The 25632-nt window shown below is 39.2% G+C and overlaps 1 protein-coding gene across 3 annotated transcripts in view; it reads right to left on the bottom strand.

Moving 5' to 3' along the window:
* Positions 1 to 25632, bottom strand: part of LOC126248377 (syntaxin-binding protein 5) — a 1030224-nt gene that overhangs the window by 52753 nt on the left and 951839 nt on the right. For 2 of the 3 annotated variants that reach the window (XM_049949310.1, XM_049949312.1), the window contains exon 20: positions 1405 to 1488. The exons of the other annotated variant lie outside the window; for it this stretch is intronic. In XM_049949310.1, coding sequence (XP_049805267.1) covers positions 1405 to 1488 — 84 coding nt within the window. The remainder of the gene's footprint in view (positions 1 to 1404; positions 1489 to 25632) is intronic. 3 annotated transcript variants of the gene reach the window in all.

Genomic DNA, 25632 nt, shown 5'->3' with positions numbered 1-25632 from the left:
AAGACCAAGTTTCCACCATCTGTACAACAGTAACTGTGGATTTAAAAGTGACTCCACACAGTATTTTATTCAGAACAAACAATATGTACCTTCTTTACATTAGATGTATTGTGTGGCTAAAAAATGCTACAATGATTTCTTCTCCATCATAAAAAACTGCGGGTTTTATCTTTTTTTCAGTATATGTGGATACAGATGTCATTGTTGCATTGTCACCTGGTAAATAATTTTCACTTTATTCAGACCAAAATTAACAACAGGAAAGAGCATAGATGAGATTATATATGCAAAATTCTTTTTTGCGAACATGATTATGTAAAATGCAATTACATTTTGGTGAAGTTTTGGTAGATTCACTTTGGCAATGGATTTTTAAAAAAATTTTAATACAGGTATCAATTTATATATATATATATATATATATATATATATATATATATATATATATATATATATATATATATATATGTGTGTGTGTGTGTGTGTGTGTAACAACTTTCAGCAACATGTTTTAGCTCTCTGCTTTGGTGGTGGAATACTTTATCTTATCTGGTTTACAGTACATCACATCTTGTTTCATACTGATAGTCAACCAATTTTTGCTTACTTTTATGTTCCACTCTTCCTAATATTAATAAATACAAGATAACAAATCAATACTGTCTGACAGAACAAACTATGCAATATTTCCACAAGTGTTCCTGAAAATGTATATCAAAGAAAGCCTTAGTAACCTAATGCATACATATTTAGTATTATTCACTGATGCATGGTTCATTGTCTACCAAGGAAGGTAATAAGAAGGTGATTGCTACACATTTCATTAACTTTCTCAAGGCAGTCATCACCATGCTACTGGAATATGGAAATCAATGTAACTCTTGCTCTAATTTTGTCATTTCTTAATGAGATTATATTATGGTATTTTAGATACTAACAATCATTCTTAACCACCACAGCAAATTTTTCTGATAAGGTCGTATTTTAACTATAGAGACTTGACTGCTTATGTGCTCTACTATATATTAAGCAATAAAACACGGCTATTATATTTCTGAGAATTGAAACAGTTTTGTTTGCCTTTGTTGTGGAGGATAAATTACCACTCATCATCCATCAAAGATTATTACAATGCTTTATTTTCATTTCCAAAGATGGTGACATGCTGTTTCATTCATGCATATTGTGTTCGTAATATTCACCCATTGTCTTCTGACAATACATTGTCTTCTGACACTAAATCTCAGTTATATCACAATTTGTAAGCCAAGCAGCAAGGGACAAAATTTTGACTTCCCAGTTTACCCTATTTCAACCTACTGTGTGATTTAGTTCACTTTCTTTTCTTTTCTTAATTGTTCACTTGATGTAGACTGTATATACTGTAGTAGTGTGTCGACTTACTGGTCTGTGTCTTCATTAACAAACATCTGTTGGCCCCAAATGGATAACATAGGGTCTACAATGCCCTGTTTGGTTGTCTGAAAACTGTTAAGAGGAAGAGAGAAAGATTGCAGGGTTTGTTAGAGAAATAACAAATGTCTTCTCCTTTATTTAATTACTAGTAGTGGACTTGATGCAAGCTGTGTGTTTGTTAAAAAAAAGTTTCATGCACTGTGTGTAACTCTGGTTTACATATAAAATATCTAATATCAATTACTTCTCATTTTAAAGTCCAGTAAACAGTTATGAAGTACTTATTTGGTTGTAAGATCAGTTTTCTTGAACTATTAATGAGCTTTGATAAAACAGTGAAAATTGTATCACACATAAAAACAGTTTTTCAGTATAACTGTATCTAATCCTACAAAACATTAATGTACAGATACAAATTACAGTGTTGAATACAAACATGAAAAGAAAGATTGCTATACTTCTGTGCAAGCAAGCACTTTGCAAAAAAACCACACACACACACACACACACACACACACACACACACACACACACCTTCAAAATCGATCCTATTACATAGAACTGCATCTCTGTAGGTTTAAAGGGGTCATGGTATTTGCTTGTTTGAATGCAAATGACCATAAAATTTTATTTTAGTCTAAGTGCTTCTAATAGAAAAAGGCAATATCTCATATAAATATGTGTGTGTTTGATATTAGTTGTATAAAAGATTACACCCTCACTGTTTGGTAACAATAAAATGATTAGAAAATAATGGAAGATACAGCATTGCAAGAACTGCAAAAATAATTTAACTTATAGTTACATTGGGAAAGAGATCATTGAAGACTGGTTGTAGAAAGGATTAATATTTATAAAAAATCATGTTAACACACAACAAGAAGAATAACAGACAATTTAACCATGAATAAAGTTGTCATATGTTAGCAATCATATTACAAATAACACAGTGTGTGTGTTGATCGCAAATTAATGGTCTATACACAGGTGCCACATAAGATAGTCACATTTATTTATGATAATCTGACACACTTATCTAACATCCTCCAGTGGTAATGAACTTTAACGTATGCTTAGAGTGAGATTATCAGACATAAAGGAATATTTAGCAACTTAAATTAAATGTATGCCCCATTAAATGATTTTAATTCATCGGTTTCTACAGCAGCACGATTAGCACTGACTTTCCTTCCCCACCATACTTAACCATTTACTTTTTGAACATAATGCAAAACAACAATATTATTTAGCCAGACAATGAGAAGAACTTTCACAGTTCCATATCTCCGGAGATACATGAAATTAAATGTCATTCAATTAGAAATACATAATACTGACAGAAGTAAGATGTTTCAGACACTACTCAGCAGATGAACTACAAATCAGCATTATCTCATCTGGCACAATATCTGCAGGAAAGCAAATGGAACCTGTGCAGTGTCCCTAGTAATGAAATAGTCTGCAAGTGTATTATTGTCAAGCACTGCATGGCTCTTATTACAATCTTTATCATGTTATTGAAGATTATGAAAGCCAATTTTAAAAAATCCAAGTAAGAATCTAAATCAAAGTAATTAAACCAAATTTTGAGACCTGACCCTTATGAACTGATGACTATAACCTAATGTTTAATTAATCATCTTAATCAGGCACCAACACGTATGATTTTTCAGTACTGTTATTTTTCATGAAAAACCATCAAATCTTGAAATGTAGTAGTGTTTGACTGTGATTCACGCCGAGATAAATGCTGTAGCAATCATTTGTGGGGCTAGTTCATCAACACAGAGATTCACTTGCATCCATGTGCTCTTTGAGTGTGGCAGAAGATCATCAGACACACAGAGGGAAATCTTGCTAACCAAAGTACCACAAGCTCCTTGTTCCCCAAATATCAGCACCTACTGAACCATTAAAATACAATGGCAATGTGCTAAGAACTGGACATGGCATGAAACTTAATAGATGATACAAAAGTGCCTCATGATAAAAACTTTTAGACTTCATTTCTACATCTACATCTACATTTATACTCCGAAAGCCACCCAACGGTGTGTGGCGGAGGGCACTTTACGTGCCACTGTCATTACCTCCCTTTTCTGTTCCAGTCGCGTATGGTTCGCGGGAAGAGCGACTGCCGGAAAGCCTCCGTGTGTGCTCGAATCTCTCTAATTTTACATTCGTGATCTCCTCAGAAGGTATAAGTAGGGGGAAGCAATATATTCGATACCTCATCCAGAAACGCACCCTCTCGAAACCTGGTGAGCAAGCTGCACCGCGATGCAGAGCACCTCTCTTGCAGAGTCTGCCACTTGAGTTTGCTAAACATCTCCGTAACGCTATCACGCTTACCAAATAACCCTGTGACGAAATGCACCGCTCTTCTTTGGATCTTCTCTATCTCCTCCGTCAACCCGATCTGGTACGGATCCCACACTGATGAGCAATACTCAAGTATAGGCCGAACGAGTGTTTTGTAAGCTACCTCCTTTGTTGATGGACTACATTTTCTAAGCACTCTCCCAATGAATCTCAACCTGGTACCCGCCTTACCAACGATTAATTTTATATGATAATTCCACTTCAAATCGTTCCGCACGCATACTCCCAGATATTTTACAGAAGTAACTGCTACCAGTGTTTGTTCCGCTATCAAATAACCATACAATATATATATATAGTGAAAAGCAATGGTCCCATAACACTCCCCTGTGGCACACCAGAGGTTAATTTAACGTCTGTAGACGTCTCTCCATTGAGAACAACATGCTGTGTTCTGTTTGCTAAAAACTCTTCAATCCAGCCACACAGCTGGTCTGATATTCCGTAGGCTCTTACTTTGTTTATCAGCCGACAGTGTGGAACTGTATCGAACGCCTTCGGGACGTCAAGGAAAATAGCATCTACCTGGGAGCTTGTATCTAATATTTTCTGGGTCTCATGAACAAATTAAACGAGTTGGGTCTCACACGATCGCTGTTTCTGGAATCCATGTTGATTCCTACATAGTAGATTCTGGGTTTCCAGAAACAACATGATACGCGAGCAAAAAACATGTTCTAAAATTCTACAACAGATCGACATCAGAGTGAAGTTTAAATCACCCAATCACTTCACAAAATGTATACTTGGAAAGATTTACTGGTAGCAACTGAACAGATGGACACACTGTGTCCACACAATGGCCTACATTATGATGTCATCTGAACATTGGAAAGCTCCTCTGGGTCATGGAGGCTACACAACAAATCAGTTTGTTGTATTTGGTTTATTTTACACCAACACCCATAATTTTAGTCCTCTTTTCATGTTCAAGCTGTTTTCATATATAGGAAGTTCTACAGTCCGCACTGTAGTGATGATTAAACATACACAAAACTTTAAATTGTGGTTTCAGATGGTCCACTGGCACCAACACAAGATCTGTCTGTTAATAAGTGTTGTCTCAACAACAGTTGATTATGTTCTTTGTCCAGTGTCTTGTTCCTTCCTTCTGTCATTCTAATGTACATTTGACAAAAGTGTGAGAGATTCTGTATATTTATGCTGTAGCTGGCAGAGAACACAGGCTTTTGCAGAATTAAAATATTCATGATCTTTTTTTCCATAATTCTGATAATTTGCACACACAACATTTTCTAAAAATCATGCTAATACTAATTATCGGTGTGCACAAAAAGAGATTTTCTATTGCTTTTTTTTCTCACCATTAGTACCAGAGGGCCATGCTCTATTTATCTCTGCGTTAGAGTAGCCATTTTGACTATATGAAACTTTTAAATGTTCCGTTTCTTCCTCCACGTTCTTATAGCTCAATCCATCAATGGTCTGGTTACACATTGCTCCTGCTTGGTGCACTGATCGGTGTTTTCATGAACACACCAATCTGTGCAAGTTAAGTTTCATTTGAAAGTTATGCATTCTATTTCATGGACAGTTTCATAGATTTTAATTTTACTTTGTCCATTACACAACTGTTACGGAAATTCATGCAGCTGTATGAATATGAGTATATTTTTTCAAAAGGAATAATTTTCTGCTAGCAGTCTTTTATGAATGTTGCTTTATTTTTATATGACACTATCTGAGAATTTATCTCATTTTCAGGGGCTTATTCCTGGGTATTCTTATATCTGATGATCTAGTTGTGTGTTACTACAAGCAAAATACTACATTTTAAATTTAGTTTCATCTTTTTTTTCTTTCTTCTATAAAGAGAAAAATAAACCTGAGAAACCAAAACATAAAATTATCACCTCACTTAGGAATAATACACAACTAGATGACCATATGTACAAATATACACTGATGAGCCAAAAAAACTTGTATACCTGCCTAATATCATGTACGGCACCCGTGTGAACACACAAGTGCCACAACATGACATGCCATGGACTCAACTAATGTCTGAAGTAGTGCTGGATGGACCTGACACCATGAATCCTGCAGGGCTGTCCAAAAATCCATAAGAGTATGAGGGGGGTGGAGATCTCTTCTCAACAGCATGTTGCAAGGCATCCCAGATATGCTCAATAAAGTTCATGTCTGGGGGGTTTGGCTGCCAGCAAAAGTGTTTAAACCCAGAATAGTATCCCTGTAACCACTCTGTAGCAATTTTGGATGTGTAGGGGGTTGCGCTGTCCTGCTGGAATTGCCCAAGTCTGTTGGAATGCACAATCGACATGAATGGATGCAGGTGATCAGACAAGATGCTTACATACATGTCACCTGTCAGAGCCATATCGGGGGTCCCATTTCACTCCAACTGCATACACCACACCATCACAGAGCCTCCACCAGCTTGAACAGTCCCCTGCTGACATGCAGGATGCATGGATTCATAAGGTTCTCTCCACATCCGTACACAACCATCACTTAATACAATTTGAAATGAGACTCATCCAACCAGGCAACATGTTGCCAGTTATCAACAGTCCAATGTTGGTGTTGACGGGCCCAGGCGAGACGTAAAGCTTTTTGTCATGCAGTCATCAAAGGTACACGAGTGGGTTTTTGGTCCCAAAAGCCCACATCAGTGATGTTTTCTTGAAGCTTGTTGATGGCCCAACACTGAAATCTGCAGTAATTTGTAGAAGGCTTGCACTTGTGTCACATTGAATGATTCTGTTCAGTTGTCATTGATCCCATTCTTGCACAATCTTTTTCTGGCCGCAGTGATGTTGGAGATTTGATGTTTTAGCAGATTCCTGATATTCTGATTTATGATGAAATGGTCATATGAGAAAATCCCCACTACATCACTACCTCGGAGATACTGTGTCCCATCACTCTTGCACCAACTATAACACCATGTTCAAACTCACTTAAATCTTGATAACCTGCCATTGTAGCAGCAGTAACCAATCTCTAACAACTGCGCCAGACACTTGTTGTCATATAGGTATTTCTGACTGCAGCACCATACTCTGCCTGTTTACATATCTCTGTATTTGAACACACTTGCCTATATGAGTTTCTTTGGCACTTCAGTGTATAACAACAAGCCCCTGAAAATGAGAAGATATTCTGAAAATATGCCACAATCATCAAAATAAAACAACAATCATAAAGTGACTGGTAGCAGAATTGATTTCTTTGGAAGAAATGACACTACGTTCATACATTTTATACAATTTCAGTTTTGGATCTTCCTTTAACACGTAATATTAAACTTCCTGATACACAAACTCTAGGACAAGTGATGAACTGTAAGCTGGACCATTGCCTTGCTGGAGGGTAAAAAACCTCATTCTGGAAACCAACCTTAAGTCTTTGACTATGCTTTTTTACTACTATAGCCTCTCTGTCATGATTACTGATCCAGGAAAGTGTGCAGGATAATGTATGTGGAATGTGGAATGTAGAGAGAGGTATTGACAGAATTGCGAAGATTGGTTGCAAGTCATTTCTAAATAGCCCAGTCTACATAGAAAGTAGTTTAGGGTTTAATGATCCACTGATGACAAGGTTGACTGAGATTAAGCACAATCTCAGACAGGATAAGTATGTGGAAGGAAATTGCCATTTGATGTATTTCACAGGACCTAACGAAGAATATGCCTTCACTGACTTAGATGAACCATCAAAAACCTGAATCTGGTTGTTAATCTGAACCATATTCCTCCCAAATGTTAGTCAGCTGTCAGAATTGCTGCACTATTTTGATTTATCAGTTGGTAATTTGTACTTTTATTTTATTTCTTTATTGGCCATGTAAATCATGATTTAGTACATAGCTTGCACTTATGGTGAAAGACAAGTAATGTTTGGCCTAATAAATATGATTTACACATACTATGATTTTGAAAAATAATTCAATACATGTTGCATACCAGTAACCAATTTATAAAAACAAATAAGACAATTGAAAGAATAGTATGATATTTCACCAATTACACTGATTTTCATGGTGCTCCAGAAACTCAGAAGCAGACTAGAAGAAGAGGTCATGCAAGTACTCTTTCAGTTGCACTCCTAACTTGCTATTTCAAACAGGATGTCATGTGTACTGTGTTGACATGTAGGTTATGCTTCTATATCACTACAGTAAAAATCACAGTTACGCTTTAAGATATTTTCTTCATTTACAATGCTAGCTATTGTGATGCTTAGTGCTTCACAGATGTATAAACAAACCAGGAGCAGCATAAATTTCTCTCAGTCTGTTTTTTTATTTTAATTTCTGTATCTACATCTGCACACATTCTTCACAATGCACCATAGGGCGATTGGCAGAGGGTACCCTGTACCACTACTAGTTCCTTTCCTGTTCCAGTCACAAATAGCGCCTGTCTGTGTGTCTCTGGCACAATTTTTCATATCTTATCTTGGTGAGCCTTACAGGAAATGTATGTTGCCAGCAGTAGAAATGCTCTGCAGTCATCTTCAGATGCCAGTTCTCAAAATTTTTCTCAATAGTGTTCCTCAAAAACAATGTCGCCTACCCTCCAGGGATTCCCATTTTGAGTTCTTGGAGCATCCCTGTAATACTTGTGTGCTGTTCAAATCTATAGGTAACAGATCTAGCAGCACACCTCTACATCTACATCTACATCTACATCTACATCTACATAGACATCCATACTCCGCAATCCACCTGACGGTGTGTGGCGAAGGGTACCTTGAGTGCCTCTATCAGTTCTCCCTTCTATTCCAGTCTCATATTGTTCGTGGAAAGAAAGATTGTTGGTATGCAGCTGTGTGGGCTCTAATCGCTCCGATTTTATCATCATGGCGAGATATACGTAGGAGGGAGCAATATACTGCTTGACTCCTCGGTGAAGTTATGTTCTAAAAACTTCAACAGAAGCCCTTACCGAGCTACAGAGCATCTCTCTTGCAGAGTCTTCCACTGGGATTTATCTATCATCTCCGTAACGCTTTTGTGATTACTAAATGATCCTGTAACGAAGCGCGCTGCTCTCCATTGGATCTTCTTTCTCTCTTCTTTCAACCCTATCTGGTATAGATCCCACACTGTTCAGCAGTATTCAAGCACTGGGCGAACAAGTGTACTGTAACCTACTTCCCTTGTTTTCGGACTGCATTTCCTTAGGATTCTTCCAATGAATCTCAGTCTGGCATCTGCTTTACCGACGATTAATTTTATATAGTCATTCCATTTTAAATCACTCCTACTGCCTACTCCCAGATAATTTATGGAATTAACTGCTTCCAGTTGCTGACCTGCTATACTGTAGCTAAATTATAAAGGATCTTTCTTTCTATGTATTTGCAGCACATTACACTTGTCTACATTGAGATTCAATTGCCATTCTCTGCACCATGCGTCAATTCATTGCAGATCCTCCTGCATTTCAGTACAATTTTCCATTGTTACAACCTCTTGATATACTACAGCATCATCTGCAAAAAGCCTCAGTGAACTTCCAATGTCATGCACAAGGTCATTTATATATATTGTGAAAAGCAACTGTCCTACGACACTCCCCTGTGACACACCTGAAATTACTCTTACTTCGAAAGACTTCTCTCCATTGAGAATGACATAATGCATTCTGTTATCTAGGAACTCTTCAATCCAGTCACACAATTGGTCTGATAGTCCATATGCTCTTACTTTGTTCATTAAATGACTGTGGGGAACTGTATCAAATGCCTTGCGGAAGTCAAGAAACATGGCATCTACCTGGGAACCTGTGTCTACGGCCCTCTGAGTTTCGTGGATGAATAGCATGAGGTGGGTTTCACATGATCATGTTTTTTGAAACCCATGCTGATTCCTACAGAGTAGATTTCTAGTCTCCAGAAAAGTCATTATACTCAAACATAATATGTGTTCCAAAAATCTACAACTGATCGTCTTTAGCGATTTTAGATCTATAGTTCTGCACATCTGTTCGACATCCCTTCTTGAAAACGGTGATGACCTGTGGCCTTTTACTATCTTTTGGAATGCAACGTTTTTCTAGAGACCTACAGTACACCGCTGCAAGAAAGGGGGGGGGGGGGGGGGCAAGTTCCTTTGTGTACTCTGTGTAAAATCGAACTGGTATCCCATCAGGTCCAGCGGCCTTTCCTCTTTAGAGCGATTTTAATTGTTGTTCTATCCCTCTGTCATTTATTTCAATATCGACCATTATGTCATCTGTGAAACAATCTAGAGAAAGGACTACAGTGCAGTTTTCCTCTGTGAAACAGCTTTGGAAAAATACATTTAGTATTTCGGCCTTTAGTCTGTCATCTACATCTACATGACTACTCTACAATTCACATTTAAGTGCTTGGCAGATGGTTCATCGAATCACAATCATACTATCTCTCTACCATTCCACTCCCAAACAGCGTACGGGAAAAACGAACACCTAAACCTTTCTGTTCGAGCTCTGATTTCTTTTATTTTATTTTGATGATCATTCCTACCTATGTAGGTCGAGCTCAACAAAATATTTTCGCATTCGGAAGAGAAAGTTGGTGACTGAAATTTCGTAAATAGATGTCGCCACGATGAAAAACGTCTTTGCTTTAATGACTTCCATCCCAAATCGCGTATCATATCTGCCACACTTTCCCCCCTATTACGCGATAATACAAACGAGCTGCCCTTTTTTGCACCCTTTCGATGTTCTCCGTCAATCCCACCTGGTAAGGATCCCACACCATGCAGCAGTATTCTAACAGAGAACGAATGAATGTAGTGTAAGCTGTCTCTTTAGTGGACTTGTTGGATCTTTTAAGTGTCCTGCCAATGAAATTTAACCTTTGGCTCGCCTTCCCCACAATATTATCTATATGGTCTTTCGAACTGAAATTGTTTGTAATTTTAACACCCAGGTACTAAGTTGAATTGACAGCTTTGAGAATTGTACTATTTATTGAGTAATTGAATTCCAACGGATTTCTTTTGGAACTCATGTTGATCACCTCACATTTTTCATTATTTAGCGTCAACTGCCACCTGCCACACCATACAGCAATCTCTTCTAAATCGCTTTGCAACTGATACTGGTCTTCGGATGAGCTTACTAGACGGTAAATTACAGCATCATCTGCGAACAACCTATGAGAACTGCTCAGATTGTCACCCAGGTCATTTATATAGATCAGGAACAGCAGAGGTCCCAGGACGCTTCCCTGGGGAACACCTGATATCACTTCAGTTTTACTCGATGATTTGCTGTCTATTACCACGAACTGCGACCTTCCTGACAGGAAATCATGAATCCAGTCGCACAACTGGGACGATACCCCATAGGCCCGCAGCTTGATTAGAAGTCGCTTGTGAGGAACGGTGTCAAAAGCTTTCCGGAAATCTAGAAATACGGAATCAACTTGAGATCCCCTGTTGATAGCGACCATTACTTCGTGCGAATAAAGAGCTAGCTGCCTTGCACAAGAACGATGTTTTCTGAAACCATGATGATTGCGTATCAATAGATCGTGCCCTTCGAGGTGATTCATAATGTTTGAATACAGCATATGCTCCAAAACCCTACTGCAAACCGACGTCAATGATATAGGTCTGCAGTTCGATGGATTACTCCTACTACCCTTCTTAAACACTGGTGTGACCTGTGCAATTTTCCAATCCGTAGGTACAGATCTATCGGTGAGTGAGCGGTTGTATATGATTGCTAAGTAGGGAGCTATTGTATCAGCGTAATCTGAAAAGAACCTAACCGGTATACAATCTGGACCTGAAGACTTGCCCATATCAAGCGATTTGAGTTGCCTCGCAACCCCTAAGGTATCTACTTCTAAGAAACTCATGCTAGCAGCTGTTCGTGTTTCAAATTTTGGAATATTCCATTCGTCTTCCCTGGTGAAGGAATTTCAGAAAACTGCGTTCAATAACTCCACTTTAGCAGCACAGTTGTCGGTAGCAGTACCATCGGCACTGCACAGCGAAGGTATTGACTGCGTCTTGCCTCTTGTGTACTTTACATATGACCAGAATTTCTTCAGATTTTCTACCAAATTTCGAGACAATGTCTCGTTGTGTAACCTATTAAAGGCATCTCGCATTGAAGTCCGTGCCAAATTTCACACGTCTGCAAATTTTAGCCAATCTTCGGGATTTTGCGTCACCTGTAGTCATCCTCTGTTTCAGTACCATTTTGGTCACCGAGTGTCTGGATATTTTGTTTTGATCCACCTACCGCTTTGACATAAGACCAAAATTTCTTAGGATTTTCTGTCAAGTCAGTACATAGAACTTTACTTTTGAATTCGTTGAACACCTCTCACATAGCCCTCCTCACACTGCATTTTGCTTCGTGTAATTTTTGTTTGTCTGCAAGGCTTTGACTATGTTTATGTTTGCTGTGAAGTTTGCTTTGCTTCCATAGCAGTTTTCTAACTCAGTTGTTGTACCACAGTGGCTCTTTTCCATCTCTTACGATCTGGCTTGGCACATACTCATCTAATGCATATTGTACGATGGTTTTGAACTTTGTCCACCGCGCGACTGCTCTATGTTTATGTTTGCTGTGAAGTTTGCTTTGCTTCCATAGCAGTTTTCTAACTCAGTTGTTGTACCACAGTGGCTCTTTTCCATCTCTTACGATCTGGCTTGGCACATACTCATCTAACGCATATTGTACGATGGTTTTGAACTTTGTCCACCGCGCGACTGCTACGGTCGCAGGTTCGAATCCTGCCTCGGGCATGGATGTGTGTGATGTCCTTAGGTTAGTTAGGTTTAAGTAGTTCTAAGTTCTAGGAGACTGATGACCACAGATGTTAAGTCCCATAGTGCTCAGAGCCATTTGGACCATTTTGAACTTTGTCCACTGATCCTCAACACTATCTGTACTTGAGATAAAACTTTTGTGTTGAGCTATCAAGTACTTTGAAATCAGCTTTTTGTCACTTTTGCTAAACAGAAAAATCTTCCTAATTTTTATAATACTTCTATTTACAGCTGAAATCACTGATGCTGTAACCGCTTTATGACCGATGATTCCCTGTTCTGCGTTAACTGTTTCAAATAGTTTGGGTCTGTTTGTCACCAGTAGGTCTAATATGTTATTGCCATGAGCCAGTTTTCTGTTCAACTGCTCAATGTAGTTTTCTTATAATGCACTTAAAAAATTTTCGAAGGCTTCTTTGTCCCTGCCACCAGTTATAAATGTTTGAGTCTCCCAGCCTATATCTGGTAAATTAAAATCTCCACCCAAAACTATAACAACTAGTTTCAGCCAACTTTCCGTCCCTAGTACTGTGTGGGCATTGTGACCATTTATTAATGAGAGCAGTTCTGGGACCTTTCTATAGACACTCCTGCAGTTTACTATTACCATATTAATATTGTCATTCCCCGTTGCGTTTTGCCTACTACTACCACCTTGTTGTGTCTCAGGAGGTGTCTTGTCAGGGCTAGGGAGGAAATTCTCTAACCTAAAAAACCCACATGGGCACTCCACACATACTCCGCTACCCTTGTAGCTGCTTCCTGCGTGTAGTGCACGCCTGATCAATTCGGAGGGATCCTACATTTCTCCACCCGATAGCAGAGGTCAAGAAATTTGTACCCCAGATCTCCACAGAATCATCTGAGCCTCTGGTTTAAGCCTTTCACTTGGCTCCAAACCAGAGGACCACGATCGGTTCTGTGAATGACACTACCAATAGTCTGCTCAGATTACACCCCACAAGTGAAGCTTTCCACCTTCAACAACTCCGCCAACCACCTGTATGAACTGAGGATGACCTCTGAACCCAGACAGCAGGAGTCATTGGTGCCGACATAAGCAACAATTTGCAGTTGGGTGCACCCAGTGCTCTCTATCGCCGCCAGCAGGGCCTCCTCCGCATCTTGGATGACACCCCCTGGCAAGCAGACAAAGTGAACACTGGCCTTCTTCCCCGACCTTTCTGCTATTTCCCTAAGGGGCTCCATCACCCGCCTAACATTGGAGCTCCCAGTCACTAATAAATCCCTACCCTTGTGTGCCTGCTCAGACCTTGCTGAAGGAGCAGCCACCTGTCTACTCACAGGCAGTGCGGGCAATGCCACATGGCCAGCCTCCACACTGACCCTCCGCTTCGTGCAATGCGAACACTGTTGAACCCGCCACTCCCCTTGGGCCCATCCGCGCCCGGTACCCATGAAGATGTCTCGACAGCAGGGACCATGGGTGAAGCATTTAACACCTGGGGTGTACCATGCGACGCACCAAACTCCCTACTGCCGCTACACTCCGAGGCAGCAGCCTGAAGATGGCTGACTGCGGCCATAAGCACATTCAGCTGTTCACGAACAGTGGCCAGCTCTTCCTGCATCCATACACAGCAGTCATACATCCTATCCATCCTAAGAAATCAACAATTTACTGTAGAGAATTCAATAATCAACTTTTAACTAGACTGCTAATTCACTAAAGGCGGCTGATAGCTGACTAAACTGTGGTTACTAGATACTTCTTGTTGGAAACAATGAAAATAAGCACTAACTGTCTCTGGACTGTATTCAAAACAAACACAAATTCCATGGAACACTATTACTAGTACTCAAAAATTAAAGCTTCCTAACAGCTAAAACACATGGAAAAAGAAGTGACAAGTAAGAAAAACACAGTTAATACTTAAATTTAACCTCTGACTTGCTTTGATGTCTTCCTGTAATCTGATCTGGTAGTGACGCCAAACACCCCAGCAGTACTCAAGAATGGGTCACACATGTGGTCTATATGTGGCATTCTTTATGGATGCTTTGGATCAATGCAGCCAGGTAGATACAGTTTTTATTGATTTCCAAAAAGCATCTGACTCAATGACACACCTATGCTTATTGTCAAAAGTACAATCATATAGGGTATCAAGTTATCAAGTGAAATTTGTGACTGAACTGAGGACTTTTTGGTAGGGAGGTTGCAGTTTGTTGTCTTGGATAGAGTGTCATCATCAGATGTGGAAGTAAGTTCAGGTGTGCCCCAGGGAAATAGGTTGAGACCAGGGAAGTGTTTTGGGACTCTTGCTGTTCATGCTGCATATTGATGACCTTAGGGACAATATTAATAGTACCCTCAGACTTTTTGCAGATGATGCCATTATCTATATTGAAATAATGTCTTAAAGAAGCTGCATAGGTATTCAGTCAGATTTTGATAAGATTTCAAAGTGGTGCAAAGATTGGTAACTTGCTTTAAATGTTCCAAAATGTAAAATTGTGCACTTCACAAAACGGAAAAATGTAGTATCCTATGACTATACTTTGGTTTATTCGTAGAATACTGGAGAATTACAATCAGTCTACAAAAGAGGTTGCTTACAAATCACTCGTGCGACCCATTCTAGAATATTGCTCAAGTGTGTGGGACCTGTACCAAATAGGACTTACAGGGGATATTGAACATATACAGAAAAGGCTACCACAAATGGTAACAGGTTTGTTTGATCCCTGGGAGAGTGTCACAGACTGAATGAAGGAACTGAACTTGATGACTCTTGAAAATAGACAAACTATTCTGAGGAAGTCTGTTAATGAAGTTCAGGAACCAGCTTTACATGATGACTCTAGAAATATACTATAATCCCCTGTGTATCACTCACATAGGGGTCATGAGGATTAGATTAGTACAATTACTTCATGCACAGAGGCATTCAAACAATCAATCTTCCCACGCTTCATACGTGAATGGAACGAGAAGAAACCCTAATACCTCCTACAATGAAACATACCCTCTGCCCTGCACTTCAAGGAGGTTTGCAGAGTATATATGTAGATGTATCTTGTCCAAGTGTGATGTTAGCAACTGCTTATCTACTCTTTCTAGCAGAAACACTTTCTTAGCTGACCTGATGGACTTACTAACTTTCGTAAACATAGTCGCTATGATGAGACATCATAATCACTAATACCTATCTTTGTACTGATGCCATTAATAAGGTCCGGCCTGTTTGTAGCTACAAGGTTTAAGATATTTCCGTTGCATGTGGGCTGTCGAACTAGCTGCTGAAGACAGTTTTCTGAGAATGTATTCATATGTACTTTGCAAGTTGTTTGTACCTCCTGCAATGAATCCCTGGATGTTCCAGTCTATACTCAGTAGATTAAAGTATATCGAGACCTTTAAATATTGGTCTATAGGAATCTCTGTATTTTAGCATGTTTTATTATTCTGACAATCTTTTTCTATAGTGTAAATGTCTTTTTGCTACTTATGGTGTTCCTCTGAAAGATAATTCCGAACTTCAGTAGTGTCTGGACGCTACCATACTACATTCCAACCACTGATGCAATGCTTGTATTTTGCAAGCCTATTCTTACAGCATATAACTGTATTTAACTTTTTATTTAGTTTATTCAGGTGCACTTCCCATTCACATTTACTTGAATATGTACATCAAAAACTTTTGTCTCACTCACCGATTGAGACATTTTTTCCCGTCGTTGTTAAAAACTGATGTTGCAGGTTGGAGTTTCTATATAGTGTGGGAACTGTCACTGTATTTTTTCTAGAATTTATTACAAGCTTGTTTCGAACCATTGTGTTATATTTTGTATTACATCTCAAGCTGTTTCTAATACGCTATCTTTGTCACATGATCTAGTCAAGATATTTGTGTCTTCTGCAGAAAGTACTGTGATCCAATTATTTACTTTCTCTGCTGGATCTCTAACATAGAAAATGAAAAGAATGAGCCCAAGAACTGACCCATGAGGGATTCCATATTTGATATTTTTCTTTTTTTTTCATTTGTATAAAAATTAGAAAGTGTGTATGTTCTTCAATCTTTATATTATATTTGGGTGATATATTGACAATCATAGAGGTAAGAATGGATCCATCTGCTCAGTAGGCCTTGAATTCCATTATAATTTTGTTTCTGCAACAGAATATCCTGAATGGCCACACCAAAAGTGTTACTAAGGTCACAGAATAAGCCAGAAACATCTTTTTTTATTATTATCAACCAAAATTCATATTTCATTCAGGAATGATAAAAATAACTGACTGTTGATCAGCCAGTTCTGAAGCCATCCTGTGAACCACTTATAGTCATTTCATTATTTAGGAAGTCTGTAACTCTCCTAAGGAACAGCTCCTCAAGAATTTTGACAAAGCCTGGCAAAACTCATACAGGCCTATAGCTTGAGCTTCACATTTATCTCATTTCTTACACAATGGTGTTACTTTTGCAGCTTTTATATCTCCTTGGAATGTACCACTCGTAACTGATGAATTGTTAATATTTGTTAATGGTACTAAAATAAATAGATTGGTGTGCAAAACTTAAGGTTAAAAGTAGCTTTTTCACAATGCGTCACTGCCAAATAATACAGTTTGATGAAACTTGGACCATTCACAGAGAGAATTACAGCACAGTACAGAAAGTAAGTAAAAGAAATACGCAGTGGGGCCAACAGAAATGGCACTTTGACAATAATTAAGCTGAAGTCACCTCAATTCATGATGGTTCCTTGGACATTAAAAAAGATGGGACATGGTTTTTAATAAGAGGGATGATCACCATGGACAGCAATGCATGCTTTGCAATGTGCTGCTATGCTGCCACAAGGTTGGTACAGAGTTCTTGTGGCAGGGAGTTCCATTCCCCCACCAGCACATTTCACAACAGTTGGATGGTCTTTGGTGCATGTGGATATTCTGCAATATGTGTCCCCAACACATACCCCACATGCTTGATGGGATTTAAGTCAGCAGAAGAGGCAGGTCAGTGCATTTGCCAAATAGCCTATCAGTCTAAGAGTTACTCAGATGTTCTGTTCGATGCTGTTGTGCATTGTCATCCATAAAAATTAAGTCAGGGCCAAATGCACCCCTGAAAATATGCATACAGGGAAGGATTACAATGCCCCAAAAGTGGTGACCAGTGAGTGTACTGTGTTCAAAGATTTGGAGGTCAGTACACCTGTGCAACATTATGCCTCCCCACACCGTAACACCTGGACCACCAGAACGATAATGTTCTACAATGCTGGATATATCATCATATGACAAGAGGTGGGAAAGTGTAAAGCACCCAGGAACATTGTCAAATATAATTGTTTTGATGGTCCAGATGTTATGGTGTGGAGAGGCATAATGTTGCATGGGCATACTGACTTCCAAATCTTTGAGCATGGTACACTCACAACTCAATGTTATTGTGATACTGTACTCCTTCCCCATATGCATCCAGTTGGGGGTGCATTCAGTCCCGACTTCATAAAAATGATTGCCAGTGCACAGCCGCATGAAACTGTGCAGGTGGAGCAGCTCTTGGAATAACAGGTTATTCGGCGAATGGACTGACTTGCCTCTTCCTATTACTTAAACTCCATCAAGCTTGTGTAGGCTGCATTGGGGAGATGTACTGCAGCGTGTACACATGCACTAATGATCATCCAGCAGCTGTCAGCTGCAATGGTGAAGGACCCACCACAAGAAGTCCTTACCAACCTTGTGTGCAGGTTATACTTAACAGCCGAACTAAGTTAATAATTGGCTCCTTCTACCGACCCCCAGACTCCGATGATATAGTTGCTGAACAGTTCAGAGAAAATTTGAGTCTCGTAACAAATAAATACCCAACTCATACAGTTATAGTTGGTGGGGACTTCAACCTTATCTCGATATGTTGGCAAAAATACTTGTTCAAAACCGGTGGTAGGCAGAAAACATCTTCCGAGATTGTCATAAATGCTTTCTCCGAAAATTATTTCGAGCACTTAGTCCACGAACCCACGCAAATTGTAATGGTTGCGAAAACACACTTGACCTCTTAGTAGGGATTAGTGATCACAAAGTCAATACCATTTCTTCCAAATCCACCAGAAACAAACGCAAAATAATTTTATTTAAAAAAGCGGATAAAGTGTCACTAGAAGCCTTCCTAAGAGACAATCTCCATTCCTTCCGAACTTACTATGCAAATGTAGACGAGATGTGGCTCAAATTCAAAGATATAGTAGCAACAGAAATTGAGAGATTCATACATCATAAATTGGTAAGAGATGGAACTGATTCCCCACGGTACACAAAACAGGTCCGAACGCTGTTGCAGAGGCAACGGAAAAAGCATGCGAAATTCAGAAGAACGCGAAATCCCGAAGATTGGCTAAAATTTACAGAGGCGCGAAATTTGGCACGGACTTCAATGCGAGATGCCTTTAATAGGTTCCACAACGAAACATTGTCTCGAAATTTGGTAGAAAATCTGAAGAAATTCTGGTCATATGTAAAGTACACAAGCGGCAAGACGCAGTCAATACCTTCGCTGCGCAGTGCTGATGGTACTGTTACCGATGACTGTGCCGCTAAAGTGGAGTTATTGAATGCAGTTTTCCGAAATTCCTTCACCAGGGAAGACGAATGGAATATTCCAAAATTTGAAACACGAACAGCTGCTGGCATGAGTTTCTTACAAGGGAACCTTCCCATCGCACCTCCTTCAGATTTAGTTATAAGTTGGCACAGTGGATACGCCTTGAAAAACTGAACACAGATCAATCGAGAAAACAGGAAGAAGTCGTTTGGAACTATGAAAAAAATAGGCAAAATATACAAACTGAGCAGTCCATTCCAACATATGCAACATAAAGGAAACTGAGAGTTCAGGTGTGCCGTGGTCGCGTGGTTAGCGCGAGCAGCTGCGGAACAAGAGGTCCTTGGTTCAAGTCTTCCCTCGAGTGAAAATTTTCCTTTCTTTATTTTCGCAAAGTTGTGGTCTGTCCGTTCGTTCATTGACGTCTCTGTCCACTGTAACAGGTTTAGTGTCTGTGTTTTGTGACTGCACCGCAAAACCGTGCGATTAGTAGGCGAAAGGACGTGTGCCTCTCCAATGGGAACCGAAAACATTTGGTCGCAAGGTCATAGGTCAACCGATTCCTCCACGGGAAAACACGTCTGACATATTCTATACGACACAGGTGACGGCATGTGCGTCACATGACAGGAATATGTTGTCGACCCACCTAACTTGTACACTTGGCCAATGGGTAAAAAGATTCTTCTATAAAAAGATTCTTCTACCTTGCCCGATTTAGGTTTTCTTGTGGATGTGATAATCACTCCCAAGAAAGTGATGAAAACATAAGAGTTTGTCACATAAACTGCAACAAATGAATGCAACAGTTTCACAGTCACACAGTTTTCCCTGTGCTCTGTCAAAACATATGTTTTTAACGTTTTCAAATTTTTATGTGTGTAGACCATCAAATCCTGCATATGTCCAAGCAAATCTGAACATGTCCTGGAATTTTGGAGAGCGAAACTGATTATGTGTGAGTGCCTGAACTTTGATAATTGACACAGATCACGTAAACAATACTGCTCTGTGTACCTGTGCAGCTTCGCAAAATCATAGAATCTTTTCACAAAATATTTCATTTGCCAAAAACCTCTCATTGCACAGAAAGATAATAATTGTCTGAAAATAAAAAATTAAACTTTGCACTCGAGGGAAGACTTGAACCAAGGACCTTTCACTCCGCAGCTGCTCACGCTAACCACGGGACCACCGCACTACTGAGCGCACAGTTTCCCTGACGTTGCCTATGCTAAGCATAGACTGTCCAGTTTATATATTTGGCTTATTTTTTGCATAGTTCCACACAACTTCTTCCTGTTTTCTCGATTGATCTGTGTTCAGTTTTTCAAGGCCTATCCATTGTGCCAACTTATAACTAAATCTGAGGGGGGTGCGATGGGGAGGTTCCCTTGTTAGAAGTAGATACCTTAGGGGTTGCGAAGCAACTCAAATCGCTTGATACGGGCAAGTCTTCAGGTCCAGATTGTATACCGGTTAGGTTCCTTTCAGATTATGCTGATACAATAGCTCTCTACTTAGCAATCATATACAACTGCTCGCTCACCAATAGATCTGTACCTACAGATTGGAAAATTCCGCAGGTCGCACCAGTGTTTAAGAAGGGTAGTAGGAGTAATCCATCGAACTACAGACCTATATCATTGACGTCGGTTTGCAGTAGGGTTTTGGAGCATATGCTGTATTCAAACATTATGAATCACCTCGAAGGGCACGATCTATTGATACGTAATCATCATGGTTTCAGAAAACATCGTTCTTGTGCAACACAGCTAGCTCTTTATTCGCACGAAGTAATGGCCGCTATCGACAGGGGATCTCAAGTTGATTCCGTATTTCTAGATTTCCGGAAAGCTTTTGACACCGTTCCTCACAAGCGACTTCTAATCAAGCTGCGGGCCTATGGGGTATCGTCCCAGTTGTGCGACTTGATTCATGATTTCCTGTCAGGAAGATCGCAGCTCATAGTAATAGATGGCAAATCATCGAGTAAAACTGAAGTGATATCAGGTGTTCCCCAGGGAAGTGTCCTGGGACCTCTGCTGTTCCTGATCTATATAAATGACCTGGGTGACAATCTGAGCAGTTCTCTTAGGTTGTTCGCAGATGATGCTGTAATTTACCGTCTAGTAAGGTCATCCAAAGACCAGTATCAGTTGCAAAGCGATTTAGAAGAGATTGCTGTATGGTGTGGCAGGTGGCAGTTGACGCTAAATATCGAAAAGTGTGAGGCGATCCACATGAGTTCCAAAAGAAATCTGTTGGAGGTGGTGGTGGTTAGTGTTTAACGTCCCATCGACAACGAGGTCATTAGAGACGGAGCGCAAGCTCGGTTTAGGGAAGGACTGTGAAGGAAATCGGCCGTGCCCTTTCAAAGGAACCATCCTGGCATTTGCCTGAAACGATTTAGGGAAATCACGGAAAACCTAAATCAGGATGGCTGGAGACGGGATTGAACCGTCGTCCTCCCGAATGCGAGTCCAGTGTGCTAACCACTGCACCACCTCACTCGGTAAATCTGTTGGAATTTGATTACTTGACAAATAGTACAATTCTCCAGGCTGTCAATTCAACTAAGTACCTGGGTGTTAAAATTACGAACAACTTCAGTTGGAAAGACCACATAGATAATATTGTGGGGAAGGTGAGCCAAAGGTTGTGTTTCATTGGCAGGACACTAAGAAGATGCAACAAGTCCACTAAAGAGACAGCTTACACTACACTCGTTCGTCCTCTGTTAGAATATTGCTGCGCGGTGTGGGATCCTTAACAGGTGGGATTGACGGAGAACATCGAAAGGGTGCAAAAAAAGGGCAGCTCGTTTTGTATTATCACGTATTAGGGGAGAGAGTGTGGCAGATATGATACGCGAATTGGGATGGAAGTCATTACAGTAAAGATGTTTTTCGTTGCGGCGAGATCTATTTACGAAATTTCAGTCACCAACTTTCTCTTCCGAATACGAAAATATTTTGTTGAGCCCAACCTACATAGGTAGGAATGATCATCAAAATAAAATAAGAGAAATCAGAGCTCGAACAGAAAGGTTTAGGTGTTCGTTTTTCCCACGCGCTTTTTGGGAGTGGAATGGTAGAGAGATAGTATGATTGTGGTTCGATGAACCCTCTGCCAAGCACTTAAAAGTGAATTGCAGAGTAATCATGTAGATGTAGATTTACTAGACTTATCACCAGTATTCTTTGAACTGTGAAGAACAGTCAAGTTTGCTGTTCTCAAGAGAGACTAAAAGTAATCTACATTTTCATCACTGAATATCCTGATAATAGCTGTAATTTTTTATGTCTTTGGGAATAGCTACTGTTCGAATCTGGGTACAGTGATCACCAAATCCATTATTTACAACTTGTATGTTGCAGGTATGTTTATCTTTATTTATAAAAATCTGATCAATGGTTGTTGCAGAAGTACTGGAGTGGATTAGTTTAGAGTAATTTCTTCTTCGCGTTTACAGTTTGCATGAAGTGATCTGAGATAATATTGCACTACGATCACTGTGATATGCACAGTAAAAGGTAGGTAACACCTTTCTGTGAATTGAAAATTCCAATATTGAATTAGTATACTAATGCCAAAAAAATATGAAATTTCTATTGGGCATGTTTTCTGCAGCTGAGTCACTGTTGTGTTCCACATGCTCATGACACATTGCCATCCTTATGGAAAATATTTCCATCTCAGACAACTGTCTTAATGGAACAATGATGAATATTCATGAAGTCCTAATTGTAGCTTGTTTACATGAAGAGAAATTTGTAATCAGTGGTCAGAGATGAGACAACATCACTGGTATTTATCAGAAAGTCATCAACAGAATACTGATATAAAGCCACAAAGCACATCTGATTATGGTGAGAACTCTAGTATACATTTCATTACTTTCATTTTTTATTATTGCAAGACAAGATTACAAATTTATTCTATGTACAATGTGTTTTATCTTGTATTAAAACACTGTATTATGAAACTGCTCTATTACACCTGAAACAAATAAATTATATGATTGAAGACAACCATTCAACATACAGAGGAAGCACAGTTCATCTTTTCAAACTTCATCATTCATCTTTTTAAACATGTATTGTTTTTAAGAACACGCGAGTACAACTTGACTGAGCCTGGTCAGCTCTTAGTATCAGGAGGCATATATATAAGTGACAGTCAAATGAAAACAAGACATATGGAAGAAGTAAGTAAACTGTTTGTTATTTCGAAAGTAATCACCATAAATGTTCATACATTTATCTGACTGTGAGGTAAGATGCCCAACGACTTAATGGAAAAATGTTTGCAGTTGCCTACGGAATGATTGTAACCAGGTGTGCACCTCTTCATCTGAGGCAAAATGGCGAGTGTCTTTCTTCAGGGCTCCAAAAATACAGAAATTGTATGGAGAGAGATTGAGGGTGTATGAAAGATGTGTAAGAGCTTCTCAGCAGAACATCTGCAGTGTAGCTGAAACAAACTTGTCAAAATGTGGGTGGTCATTATTTCGTAACAGAATGATACTGTCTGTCAACATTCCTGGGTGTTCCAGTTTCATTTTTTTTACAAAGCATCCACATATTGCTGTGTTTCACAAAGTCAGTATGAAGATGTTAACTCTGAAATTATCAGTATATCAGAGCACCACTTAAATAATTTGACAATTCAGAGGCTTCCTTTACCAGGCTACAGATTAGCTGGCTGTTTCTCAAGGAGTTCCTTGTGGAGTGGGGGAGTGGCTCTGTATGTAAAAAACAGTATTTCATTTGAGTCCATAGACACATCACGACACTGCACTGAACAGATATTTGAAAGTTGTGCAGCATTAGTTGAATTTAGTGAAACTAAACTTCTAATTGCTGTTGTTTATAGGTCCCCTAACTCGGACTTCAGAGCATTTTTGCTTAAGCTAGAGAGGATCCTTGATTCACTTTGTAGGAAGTACCAGAAAGTAGTTATATGTGGTGACTTCAATATTAGTTTTGTACATGATTGTGCAAGAAAAAGGATGTTGGTAGATCTCCTAAATTCCTATGATCTGATGCAAACTGTGTTTTTTCCAACTAGGGTGCAGGGGAACAGTAGCACAGTCATAGACAATATTTTTATTCATTCTTCATTACCAGATGGGCATTCTGTTAGTAAAAGGGTGAGTGGCCTTTCAGACCATGATGCACAAATTTTAACACTAAAAGGTTTCTGTACTCAAACCAATGTCGTATTTAATTACAAACTACGTAGGAAAGTTAATCCAACAGCAAAAGAGACTTTTTCAAAACTTGTCAAAGAACAAGAGTGGCAAGATGTTTATAGTGCCGATAATATAGGTGATAAATACAATGCTTCCCATAACACATTTCTCATGCTCTTTGAGAGTTGCTTTCCATTAGAACATTCTAAACGGGGCACTAGCACTAATAGACAGCTCGGTTGGCTAACTAGTGGGATAAGGATATCATGTAGAACAAAGCGGGAATTATATCAAAATTTTAGAAGTAGTCACAATCAAGCTACAGTAGCCCATTACAAACAGTATTGTAAGGTGCTTAAAAATGTTATTAGCAAGGCAAAAAGTATGTGGTATGCAAATAGAATAGCTAATTCACAGGATAAAATTAAAGCCATATGGTCAGTTGTGAAGGAAGTGTCTGGTCAGCAGCACAAGGTCGATGATATAAAGTCAGTTCGCAGTAATAATATTTCTGTTACTGATAAATCAGATATATGTACAGTATTTAACAACCAGTTTCTGAGCATTGATGGTGAATTAAATAAAAATTTAGTTTCTACAGGAAATCATATAAATTTCTTAGCGAATAACTTTCCGAGATCGACGTCTGACATACTCCTCTGTGATACAGACAAGAGGGAGAGTGAGTCAACAATTAAATCACTGAAGACTAAGCACTCTCATGGTTATGATGGAGTGTCTAGTAGAATATTAAAGTACTGTGCTGCACATGTTAGCCCTGTATTTAGCCATATTTGTAATTTTTCCTTTAGGAATGGTCCGTTTCCTGAGCGATTAAAGTACTCGGTAGTAAAGCCGCTTTATAAAAAGGGAGAAAGAGATAATGTAGATAATTTTAGACTTATTTCTATGCCATCAGTGTTTGCAAAAGTTATCGAAAAGGCTGTGTGTGTAAGGTTAATTGATCATTTTATATCACATAATTTGCTATCAAATGTACAGTTCGGCTTCAGAAGTCATTTGACAACTGAAAATGCTATATTCTCTTTTCTCTGTGAGGTACTGAATGGGCTAAACAAAAAGTTTCGAATGCTTGGCGTATTTTTTTATTTAACAAAAGCATTTGACTGTGTTGATCTCACAGTGTTGCTCCAGAAGCTGGACCATTACAGAATAAGGGGAGTAGCTCACAATTGGTTCACTTCTTACTTTAGCAACAGGCAGCAAAAGGTAATTATTCACAATGTTGATAACTGCTGTGATGTGGGATCTGAGTGGGGTACTTT

This window comes from Schistocerca nitens, chromosome 3 (genome assembly GCF_023898315.1).
Source record: "Schistocerca nitens isolate TAMUIC-IGC-003100 chromosome 3, iqSchNite1.1, whole genome shotgun sequence".
NCBI classification, from domain to species: Eukaryota; Metazoa; Arthropoda; class Insecta; order Orthoptera; family Acrididae; genus Schistocerca; species Schistocerca nitens.
Note: the sequence above shows the minus strand (reverse complement) of the source record. Positions and strands in the feature narration are given on the sequence as shown.